The 12,449-nt window shown below is 38.2% G+C and overlaps 1 protein-coding gene across 1 annotated transcript; it reads right to left on the reverse strand.

Moving 5' to 3' along the window:
• Nucleotides 1-3,150: 3,150 nt before the first annotated feature.
• ZNF483 (zinc finger protein 483) lies at nucleotides 3,151-11,868 on the reverse strand (the record flags this gene model as incomplete). Its single annotated transcript, XM_036331476.1, has 5 exons — nucleotides 3,151-5,355; nucleotides 8,954-9,046; nucleotides 9,433-9,559; nucleotides 10,092-10,174; nucleotides 11,448-11,868. Coding segments are annotated over 5 exons (2,292 nt in total), but the record flags the coding sequence as incomplete, so codon positions are not given.
• Between the last annotated feature and the right edge of the window lie 581 nt (nucleotides 11,869-12,449).

The following is a 12,449-nucleotide window of genomic DNA, read 5'->3' on the forward strand; positions in this document are numbered from 1 at the left end:
GGAATATATCCAAAAGACTGATAATAGATTTTGAAGAGATATTTGCACACCCATATTCATAGTAACATTATTTACAATAGCCAAGAGGTAGATGCAACCTAAATGTGTACTGATGGATGAATGCATAAAAAAAAAAATGTAGTGTATCCCTAGTCGGTTTAGCTCAGTGGATAGAGTGTCAACCTGCCGACTAAAGGGTCCCAAGTCCGGGTTGCAGACTCAATCCCTGGTGGCGGGCCTGCAGGAGGCATGCAGGAGGCAGCCGATCAATGATTCTCTCTCATCATTGAGGTTTCTACCTCTCCCTCCCTCTCCCTTCTTCTCTGAAATCAATAAAAATGTTTTTTTTAAAGTGGTTTAAACATACAATGGAATATTACTCAGTCTTAAAAAAGGAAATCCTATCATACACTACAAGGATGAAACTTGAGGACATCCAGCCAATTCCACTTCAAGAACTGAAAGCAGGGATTCAAATAGGTATTTGTACACCACTGTTCATATCAGTGTTATTAAAAATAGCCAAAATAGTAGAAATAACTAAATGTCTACCAAAAGAAGAATGGGTGAACAAAAAACTGTATATACATACAATGGAATCTTATTCAGCCTTAAAAAGGAATGAAATTCTGACACATATTACATGAACCTTAAAAACATGTGAAGTGCAACAAGCCAGGCACAAAAGAACAAATATTGATGAATCTATTTATATGAGGAACCTAGAAGAGTCAAATTCATAAGAAACAGAAAGCAGAATAGTGGTTACTGGGGGCTTGGGGGAGGGAAGAGTGGGGAGTTACTGGTAAATGAGTAGAGTTTCAGTTTGGGATGATGGAAAACTTCTGGAGATGAATATGGCGACTGCACAACAATGTGAATGTATTTAATGCCACTGAACAGTACACCCAGAAAGGATTAAAAAGGTCTTTTTCACATTCTGTATTTTGACCCCATTAAAAACAATTCTAAAATAAGTTAAGAAAGGAAACTCGTTGACAGGAGAAGCCTCGTCTTGTGGTGTGACTTTAAAGAAATGTCTTCAATAGAAACCCATTAAAACCTTTTTTAAAGCAAGGTCGTCATTTTAAAGTAAACATCCTGAACAAGCCTCTTTTCAAGAACTTTACACATTTAATTCTTTCTGTAAGTTACTTTTTTTTTTTTTTTTTACAGAAAAACAAGCTAGGGTTTAGATAAACAAACTAGGTTTTATATCACTAAAAGAAAAACTAACAAGGGTTTATATCTTTTCAGAGAAAAACCAGGGTTTTTATCTTTAAAAAAACACACAAATAAACCAAAAAAGCAACAACAACCCTAAACCAGGTAAATGATTCTCATAAGCCATAGTCCTTTAGGGCTAAATGTCTCTGGTTGGTCTCTTTAGCAGTAAGTAAGCAGATCAATTTATCACACAGCAGTATCTGACTACAAGCTTTGGGGGAGGGCACAAGGAAGAAACCAAACATTATCCAGAGGTAGCAATGCACACCTAAACCCACTAAATCACAGCAAATACTGCTGCATCTCAGATGAGCATGTGGATCTCTTTGCTTTGATAAATTGAAAGGTTTTTGCTTTAGCTCTGTTTTTATACACACTGCCTCCAATTTCAACTTTAGCAGCTCTGCACCACTGTTGAGTCAGTGGGGCTCCTCTAGAACCTTATGACCTGAGACCCAAATCTAACCGACTTAGGGTTTTTATTTCCCTGTTAACCCATTGTACGCCACAAGCATCTGTAGACACAAGTGGTGGACCTTCCCCTACACGCCACCTGCGTCTATAAAAAAAAAAAAAATGTTTTCCCTAAGTGGCAGCCCTGACCAACTTTAAAATAATTTTTTGTGAGAATTTTCAGCTGAAAATATTCAAGAACACCCGAATTGTGAGTAACATATTTATTTTTATAATATTCATTGCAAATTTATTCTTTAAACTAAATTTAAAACATCGTGGCATGTGGGGATGGTTTCCGTTTTGGACACATGGTAGTTAACTGGCTACGTTAGGAACTATTATTCAGACTCCACCAATGAAATTAGTAAGGAATAATCCACTAATATCTGTATTCTTCATTCCTTTCAGGTCTAATTTCACAACAGCAAACTTAAGTGAAAATTTGTTATAATTTCTACATTCCTTTCCTCAATTTTATTTACCACCAATGGAGTCTCTTTCGATGATAGAATATGTATTCTCCAGATGGTAGGAAATCAGAATATCAAATTCCTACTGTGGGCAAGTCAGGTTGCATGACTGAGAGAACTTGGCAAGTAGAAGAATAGATTCCCTAGCTAAAGGTGGAAGCGGCTGGCCCAAACAATCTTTCTTATGAAATAAGGCCTTAGTTGTCATCCCTTACATTCTTCAAGACTAGCCTTTTTTAAGTATGAAATTTCCTATTTTAAATAATGATGGCAACTAATCACACACACACACACACACACACACACACACACACACACACGCTTACCATGCAGACCAACTATGACATGTCAAGGGCCCAACTTTAGCTTGTGACCTTTGCCATACACAATATTTATACTCTACTGACAGGAAGCTGTACTTGGTACAGGCAAAAATTAAAAAAATAAAACTATTTTGCAAAAGGCAACCCGTTCAGAATAGCTGTTTCCAGCACCCGTTTCCTCTCACCCTCACCACCCCCAATCTATTTTCCTAAGACTGTAACTCTCATGTCTGAGATGGCTCAGGTGCATGTCCCTAGACCCCAATCCTCTCAGCCAATGCTCAAAGGAAAAACAAGTTAGGTGTTTCGTTCAATTAAAACATTCCCTGAAGGCAATCTTGTTTCAGCTTCACTGACTTGTTCCTGTTTACAGTGTTCTAGCATCAAGTATTCAAGGCATCCCGTATTCAAAAAGGGTACTATATTCTCACTGCCAGAAGTTTAGTATCCTAAATCATTTTCTACGACAGAAACTTGAAAATTCCAATGAATCAAAAATATTTAACTTATGCCCTAGCTGGTCTGGCTCAGTGGATAGAGTGTCGGTCTGCGGACCAAAGGGTTCTGGGTTCGATTCCCATCAAGAGCACATACTTAGGTTGCAGGCTCCCCCACGGCCTGAGCCCTGGTCAGGGCACATGCAGGAGGCAACCAGTCGATGTGTTTCTCCCACATCGATGTTTCTCTCTGTTTTTCCCTCTCTCTTCCACTCTCCCTAAAAATCAATGGAAAAATATCCTCGGGTGAGGATTAACAAAATAAATAAATAAATAATTTTAACTTATGTCTACAGCTTCAGAAAATATAAGGTACAAAAAACAACAACCCCAACTTAGAAATTATTAGTTCCAACCCTTCATTCTATCAGTTCAAAAACAAATTCAGAAAGGTTATATAGTAGATTGGTTGGAAACTGGGACAGAACCCAGGTTATCTGACTCCAACCAAGTTTTCTATTACACTACATGGGAGTGGAGGGGGAAAGTAGAAGAGAGGGAAATCTTCTGAAATGGTTAAAAAGGTAGGTTCTGGGTACCCCCTCCCCTGCTATTTAAATTCATATTTGACCTTTTACAATAATTTCACATCTCGTACTATTTTCACTTTCCACATGACTTTTCCAGCCCTAACTACTATCTCCCAAAAATTAACAGTCTTACAAAGAAGGATGAATGGGGGAAAGTCTATTTTTCCTAGCTGCCAACCCATCAAAGTTGTAGCTACTAATCAATGTGGTGGCAATTTATATCCAGGTTTCTAATAAGGAACAGTTTTGATTAACTTTCCTCCCACCTTGCTATAGTTCAAGAATTACTCTCCAGAGTGAAATCCCCGATGTCTGATGAGGCCTGAATTACTTTTGAATGTCTTCTTACATTCCTTACATTCATATTCTTTCCTTCCAGTATGAATTTTTAGGTGCTCTACAAGGATTGAGCTTCTACTAAAGGTTGCTCCACAATAGTCACATTCATAGGGTTTCTCTCCAGTATGAGTTCGATAATGTTCATTAAGAGATGAGCTCTGACTGAAGGATTTTCCACATTCTTTACATTTATAAGGTTTCACACCAGTATGAATTCGCTGATGACGACTAAGGAGAGAATGGGTAGGGAAGGCTTTCTCACACTGACTACATTTGTAGGGTTTTTCTCCTGAATGAAGTCGCTGATGATAAATTACAGATGTAAAATGGCTGAAAGTCATTCCACAATCATTACACAGGTATGGTTTTTCTCCAGTATGAATTCTCTGATGTCGGGTAAGGCAAGAATTCTGTCTAAAGGCTTTTCCACATTCAGTACATTTATAGGGTTTCTCTCCAGTATGAATTCTCTGATGCTTGGAAAGGGATGAGCTATGACTAAAGGATTTGCCACAGTCATTACATGTATAGGGTTTTTCTCCAGTATGAATTCGCTGATGTTGAATAAGAGATGAATTGTCACTAAAGGGTCTCCCACATTCTTTACATTTATAGGGTTTTTCTCCAGTATGAATTCGCTGATGTTTAATGAGGTGGGCAGTTAGGGTGAAACCTTTTCCACAATCATCACATTTGAAGGGTTTCTCTCCACTATGAGCTCTACGACGGGGTGTGAAGGATACACTCTTACTGAAAGCTTTCCCACAATCATTGCACATAGAGGGTTTTCCACCAAGGTAAAGTTTCTGCTGTTTGCTCAATGTGGTACTATAATCAAAGGATTTTCCACATCTGCTACATTTAGGGGATTTTTCTCCAGTCTCTGTTCCCTCATCTTTATTCGAGGTTGTATCCTGATATTTACTTTTCCGACATTTCTCACATATAGGGGTTTTTCTTCTCTTAACAAGGGATAAGCTTTGAGTGAAGTCTATCCCACAGTTACTGCACTTCTGGGGCTTGGTACCCATATAAATTTTCGGATGTTTCTGATGTTTAGTAAGAGATGAAGAGTGACTTAAGACTTTCCTGCCTTCCTTACGTTTCCGTGGCTTCTCTCCAGTGTGCTCTTTGCGGTTCATAACAAGGTCTGAATGAAAACTAAAGCGTTTCTTGCATTCATTATACTTCCGAGATTTCTTCCGTAAGTAGACTCTCAGATGCTTAACTAAATCCGAAGTTTCCTTGGCATTACTTGCAGAGGGGCCCTTTTCTGAGTCAAATTCCTCACCCTTACTGCCTCTCCCATGAGTTTTCTTTTGTGTGCCTGCTACTTGCGAACATTCCTTATTGCTACGGCCCTTCTCTAATCTGCCACGTTTGGAGGATTCTCCCATCAAGCCATAATCACCGCACATTAAGTACCTATCTATTGTTTTTTCTAAAGTCGATTCGTCCACAAGAACATCTTGATTTTGAACAGATTCCTCCAATTCACCTCTAGGTTCACACTCTAAAAGAAATAACACAGAATATTTCCTGTTTGCAATAAAGGAAGGTGCTGTATTTGGGACTAAAATAGGAATAGGGGCAGTAACAACTATGAGGATTATGACTTGGACAATTCTCAGATACACTCTATAAAACAAGGAAGGGGAAGTGATATAAAGAAAATAGGTAAACATAGGGGTTAGGAAAAATATTGAGGAAGATGAAAAGTCTGTGCTTTATCGTTAGAAATGCAAGTTTTAACCTCCATTTCAAATTTTGAAAACAGGCTCAAACTTATTCTTCCTGTACCCAATATTCCTTTTTCAAACAATATTAATATTAGTGCAAACATTTATTGAATACTTACCAAATGCCAGGCCAAATATCAAACACTTTACTTGTATTTCACTTAATCTTCACAACAGCTCTATGAAATAAACCCTATTATTATCTCTGTCTTGTGAATGTGACAAGTAGGTACATAGAATATAAGTAGCTTGCCCAAGGCCACATGTATTATAAGTGGCAGTGCCAGATTTTTAACCTAGTCTGACACTAAAGCCCAGGCTTTGGATCCCTATACTATATTGTTTCTTCTCAAAGCAGTCAAATAGTACTAAGTTTATAGGTATGCTATGCAATAACACCTATGCTAGACTTTCAAAGGTAACCACAATCTGGACCTATCAACCTATGGATCCTTTAATCAGGCATCCATTTACTGTCCCTAATATACTACAGCATTTTCAATCCTATTCTTTTATTTTTTAAAAGAAATTTTACTGATTTTTAAAGAGAGAGGAAAGAAGAAGAAGAGAAAGAGAGAGAGAAACATCGATGTGAGAGGGAAACAATGATCAGCTGCCTCCTGCACACTCCCTACCAGGGATGGAGCCACAACACAGGCATGTATCCTGAACAGGTAACCTTTTATGCGTGGGATGATGCCCAGCCAACTGAACCACACCAGCTAGGGCTCAATTCTATTCTTTTAGTGTTAACACTTCACACTACTTAGAACAGGGGTGGGCAAACTTTTTGACTCGAGGGCCACAATGGGTTCTTAAACTGGACCGGAGGGCCGGAACAAAAGCATGGATGGAGTGTTTGTGTGAACTAATATAAATTCAAAGTAAACATCATTACATAAAAGGGTACGGCCTTTTTTTTTTTTTTTTTTTTTTAGTTTTATTCATTTCAAACGGGCCGTAGTTTGCCCACAGCTGACTTAGAATGTAATTCCACGGTACCTTCACTCTCACAAATACATAAATTTGACAGGGCCTAGGGTTCAAGTCGCACAATCTCCACGGGGCCTTTTCTAGTACTATACTCTCTATATCCTTCTCCAAACTTTGAATTCATTTATTAACCATATCATCATCCTGACTCTTAATTATGAGATTACACTGTCACTTTTATAAAACTGTAAACAGAAAACTATAAAACACAAAATTCTACTACCCCAAAATTAACTATTATTAATAACTCTGTGTATTTTCTTCTAGAAATTGCTCTATATTTTAGATAGAAAAATATGCATAATATATAGGCTTACTTTCCTTGTTCAAAATTCTTTCCCATCTCATTGGTCAGTCTTCATAAAAATAATTTTAATCAGTTACATAACAACTAATTCTATATTATTATATTTATGTGTTAATATAACATATATTAGCTTATTAACTTTGAATGTTTATCAAATGATTAATATTTCCTCAAAAGAGGAATCATAAAAATAGAATTATTGAACTACAGGGTAGAAAAGTTATACTATCACATGAAGTATGACGAGCAGAAGTACCTGAGTACTCATCTCCAGTCAAATGATCTTTCTTTAAATCTTTGTGAATATGATTTATAAAAAATAGTATTCCTGCTTTAATGTGTATTTCATCATTGCTCAGTTGGTTGGGCATTGTACTGTGCAGAGGGGTTAAAGGTTTATTCCCAGTCAGGTCACATGCCCAGGCTGATGGCTTGATCTCAGGTAGGGGGGTGTGCAGGAGGCAGCCAATTGATGTTTTGCTCTCACACTGATGTTTCTCTCTTTCTCTCTCCCTTCCTCTCTTTCCAAAAATCAATTTTAAAAAATCTTAAAAAGGAAAATATGCATATTTCATTCTTGACCAGTGACTTAGAGCATTATTTTCATGTCTATAGCTATTTAAATTTTAATTTTCTCGGTTATTTTTAATTTTATCAGCTATCTGCTCAAATTCTTTGCTCATGTTTCCAATAGACTCAGTGTTTCTTAGTGTTTTACATGAGCTTTTAATAAATTATGGCTATTGACTCTGCTTTGCCTGTCAAAAACTTTTTTCCTCCGGTCTGTTATAAAATGACTTTTAGACAAGTTGTACATCTAAATGATGCTTCTTTTATATAAGAGGGAAGGACATATATTTGTACCAATATAGACTTTTACCTGCTAGATTTTTAGAATACAAAACATTTTTAGAATCCATTTTTGGAATTACTCTCCCAAATGCTACTTAAACATAAGGCAATTGCTGTCCTTATGGAAACAGCCAACAGGTTGTCTAAAATGAATGGTTAAGAAGATGGAATAGCACAAAGTGAGTCTTTTTTTTTCTTTAAAATAAACTAAGGTATTGATATATAAGTAATTATTTTTTAAATGTAAAATAGGATTATACTATACATGATGTCCTCTGGATAAATTCACATTGATCCTTCAAGATTCAATTCAGCCCTAACCGGTTTGGCTCAGTGGATAGAGCGTCGGCCTGCGGACTGAAGGGTCCCAGGTTCGATTCCGGTCAAGGGCATGTACCTTGGTTGCGGGCACATCCCCAGTAGGGGGTATGCAGGAGGCAGCTGATCGATGTTTCTCTCTCACCGATGTTTCTAACTCTCTGTTCTTCTCCCTTCCTCTCCGTAAAAAATCAATAAAATATATATTTTTAAAAAAGATTCAATTCAAATGTTAATTAAGCTGTTGCTCCTAATATTTTTCCACTGTTCCTTATACTTGCCATTATAGCATAAATCCCATTACGAAGTTTTTGTTTTGCCATCTGTATCTATCGTGTCCATAAAAATGCCCTTTTCTGGTCTTTTCTGTGGCACTTAACTGGCAGCTAACAACAGCTGCTGCTGCTCTATGAACCCACCACGGCATTCATGCCTCGGCCACTTTCCCACAGCTGGTCACAGTCGATGACAAGTAGAGCAGGGATACTCAGGCCCATTTCTGTGAGACACAGGACTCTGAGAGGAGACTTGCCAGAACTTCCTTAAACTGCATTTTTGTCTCAGACTCTTCCTACCCACCCTTCCTTCCCTCTCCTTCCCAGGCGTTATACCTACATCACATTCTGACCTCACTCCCAGCCTCTTCCAGAGCCTACCCCGTTTTTCACTGCAATTTTTCCTAATAAGTCTCTGGCAAGGCTAATCATGTCTTGGCATCTACTTCTCAGAGAACCCAAACTAACAATCTGTTAAAATGAACATTCCAGGAAGACAACGTGTATATTCTAATCGTCATTCTATTTTAATTTAGCAAGATGGCCCACCCAACATTTCAAAAGGTCTTCCCAAATGACTTGGCAAGCAACTGGTTTAATTTCCTTGTCTACTTTTCACCAGCTCACCTGGTATGGAGCCTTCTGAGACTTCTTTTTCCAGAAGCCCTGGTTCAACCCACGGTAGCTGGGAAATCACATCTAATTTGGTAACTGGAAAGCCTGCTCATAGAGAAAAAAAACAAAACACGAAAAATGTCTGTTTTCCATAGAACAAAGTCAGTCAGCATCCACACATAGAGTCTGGTTCTCCAAGGAAGAGAAGATACTGTCAAATACAGACAGCAATACTGAAATTTGAAGAGAACATGGGGGAGGTTTGGTCTTGAGGAGGGCAAAATGATTCTCAACATTTCCAATTCAATGAAGCAAAGACTCTTTTTTGGAGAAAACTCAGCGGAAAAGTACATTTTCAGGACCTATTTTTAGGGTTAATCATATCATTCCTGCATGCCCAGCCAAAACAGTAGCAATTGTCTTTTTTCAAAAATAGTGGCCAAAAAGATACCCAGGTTTGATGCTAAATCATAAAGAGAAGGTGTCTTTACCCAGAAATTCTAGGTGCCTACAGTTCTCCAGTAGCACTTCCTTATATATCTCCTTTTGAAAAGGTTCCAGCTTCCTCCACTCTCCTCTGGAAAAATTCACAGCTATATCCTTGAATGTCATGGGTTCCTAGAACACCAAACACAGTCTTTTTGCATTGGATTATTCCTAAATAGACCCTAAGATTTCAGAAAATATAAACTATTAGTTTTGGTAGTATTTAAATTTCTAAGGATTCCAAAGCAAGCTATCAATCCTTACCTATTTCTTTCGTATCGTACTACACTGGCTAAAATATTCAGAAAATACTCATTAATAGCAGTAAGTTTAAAACATCCTTATCTTTTTGTGGGCATTGTAAGAGCTGCTTTTGATTTTCCAGCTGGGGATGTTTTTTTATCATGTTAGGAAATACATTTCTATTTTCACCTGGCTAACTGTATCAGGAATAACTGTTAAATTTTAGCAAATATTTGTTTTTATTAGAGTCAACCTTGTGACAAATTCACCAGACTGAAGAAAAAAAAAAGAATGTGAAGAATAACTTTGAAGAATGACAACAGGAGACTGTCTTACTTATTCTATCTAGTATTTTTATACCACTCAGTAGGAGGTCAGTAAGTATTCACTTAAGAATGAAAACCAGTGAAAGGAAACTTACCCTGGACTCAGTATTTGGAAGGACAGAAACCGTTGTATCTTCTTCAGGGTTCTCCTCTTGGGAAATAACAGAATCTTGGGAAACTGGAAGGGGAGAAAAAAAATACAGTCCAGGCTTTCAAATGAATTCCTCAGACTAGAAATTCCTATATATGTCTCTGGAGAAAAAGGTCATAAGAAACAGAAAAAGTTTTCTCCTACTCTTTAAAACAGAAAGGAGAGGTGTTTATCTCTCTCATCGATAAACACCCATCTATCTCAGAACTCCTGGTAGAATACAAACTGTCATGCATATGTACTGAGAGCCTTATGGTAAATAATATACATAAATATTTGGAATATTTGTAGCATAGAGAGGGATTTTATACAAGTTGAACCACATGCTCTCAAAAGGGCTAGCCACCCTAGAAGTCTTTTCATCAATATTTTACAATGATGCAATCATGTTGTAATTCATAGTGTACATTGTATACACTAGTATATAATGTGTAATAATGTGATTATGAAAATGTCAGCTGTTCCCGAAGGCTATGGAATTGTACTATCCAACAGGGTAGTTGCTGGCCACATATGGCTATTTAAGTTTAAATTTAATTATTTAATTAAAAACTCAATTCCTCCCTGACCAGTTTGGCTCAGTGGATAGAGCGTTGGCCTAGGGACTAAAAGGTCCCAGGTTCGATTCCGGTCAAGGGCATGTACCTTGGTTGCGGGCACATCCCCAGTGGGGGGTGTGCAGAAGGCAGCTGATCGATGTTTCTCTCTCATCGATGTTTCTAACTCTCTATCCCTCTCCCTTCCTCTCTGTAAAAAAAATCAATAAAATATATTTTAAAAAAACAAAACTCAATTCCTTATTTGCACCAGCTTGAAGTGCAAAAACAGTGCAGAACACACGTCCATCATCACAGATACTGGACAGCACCATTCTAGGAATGTGCTGCTGCAAACACTGGAGTTAGAAGTTAAGGCCTGGCTGGCTGATATGGTTGTGGCTCCAAACACTTCCAGGTAAAGTTTTTCTCTCCTGCGTTCTAAAGTCCCCTCTTGCTCAAGGGAAAGAACTTACTGTTTCTTGAGCATCCACCATGTACTATACTTGCCCTATTTATTCCTCACAACACTATAGATAAGATGGGATCCCCTTGTTACAGCTAAAAGAATTTAACGTTCTGAGCGGTTATGTAGCTTCCCCAAAATCACACAGTAAAAGACAGGGAATTCAAACCCAATCCCACCTCCAAACTTAGTCTTATATTAGCCTCCTCTCTAGCAATATATTGCTATCTTTTGGGGAGTTCACTCTCATACGCTAAGGAGATCTTTCCCACTTCCTCCCTCCATCTATAAATCTCACCTTCCTTTCCTTCAAGCGTTTGGGTCAAATCCTCTATTAAGGTCACCACTTTCTCACTATTCTCAGGACGTTGTGATTTTACCCAAATCCTGATCTCCCCGGGCAAAATGGACAGGAATTGCTCAAACACCAAAAGCTCTAAAATCTGTTCTTTCGTGTGGATGTCTGGCCTCAGCCACTGAAGGCAGAGCTCCCAGAGCCGATTCAGGGCTTTTCTGGGTCCAGCCTCTTCTGAGTAACAAAACCACCGGAACCTCTGTCTGAGAGACTCGGGGTCAGGAGTGTTTCCTCCCAGGATAGCGTCTTCCTCCCCAGGTGTATCCATTCTCAGGTCCTTGTTTTGTTCATCTGAAGCCAGAGTGTGAGGCTCGGAGGAGACGGCCGTCATCTTGTTCACGGGTATTACTGCTTGCCGTCTGTGTCACCAGCAAGAACTCAGTCCCCTCAGACTCCAATTGGATATCAGTACAGTCCACCAACAGGCACTACAAATAGCAAATATCAAGGGTTCAGTTAATGGTCTTGTAGGAACTGTCAAGAAATATAAAATATTAAATAAGTGAAACGAATCATTAATCCTAAAAACATTGTTCTTGGTTTGGTTCATAGATATAGATATATAGATACAGTTATACAGATATATATTCTCAGAGGCCTAAGACAGCCTTGCCCAGCTACTATATAAAAAGCATAATTTTCTTTGTAGGTGAAAGGAGTTACTTAAGGGTAATTAAAGGTCCCCTGGAGAAAAACAGTTTCTTCAGACTCAATACTCCTCATAAGCAAAAGTGAGCAGAAAAGGCTCAGGGCTACAGGAAGAAACAGTCGCAAACCTATTCATCAACTCCCGCCCTCTCTCAGGGAATGGCCACACATTTCCACCAGTTGCTCAACTCAGAAGCCTGATTTCATACTTGCCTATCAAATTTCTCACATAATCAATATCCCAATTCTGGCAGCTTTAATTCCTAAGAACCTCACCATTCTATCCTACTGAAACTA

Source organism: Myotis myotis, unplaced genomic scaffold (genome assembly GCF_014108235.1).
Source record: "Myotis myotis isolate mMyoMyo1 unplaced genomic scaffold, mMyoMyo1.p scaffold_m19_p_12, whole genome shotgun sequence".
Taxonomy (NCBI): Eukaryota; Metazoa; Chordata; class Mammalia; order Chiroptera; family Vespertilionidae; genus Myotis; species Myotis myotis.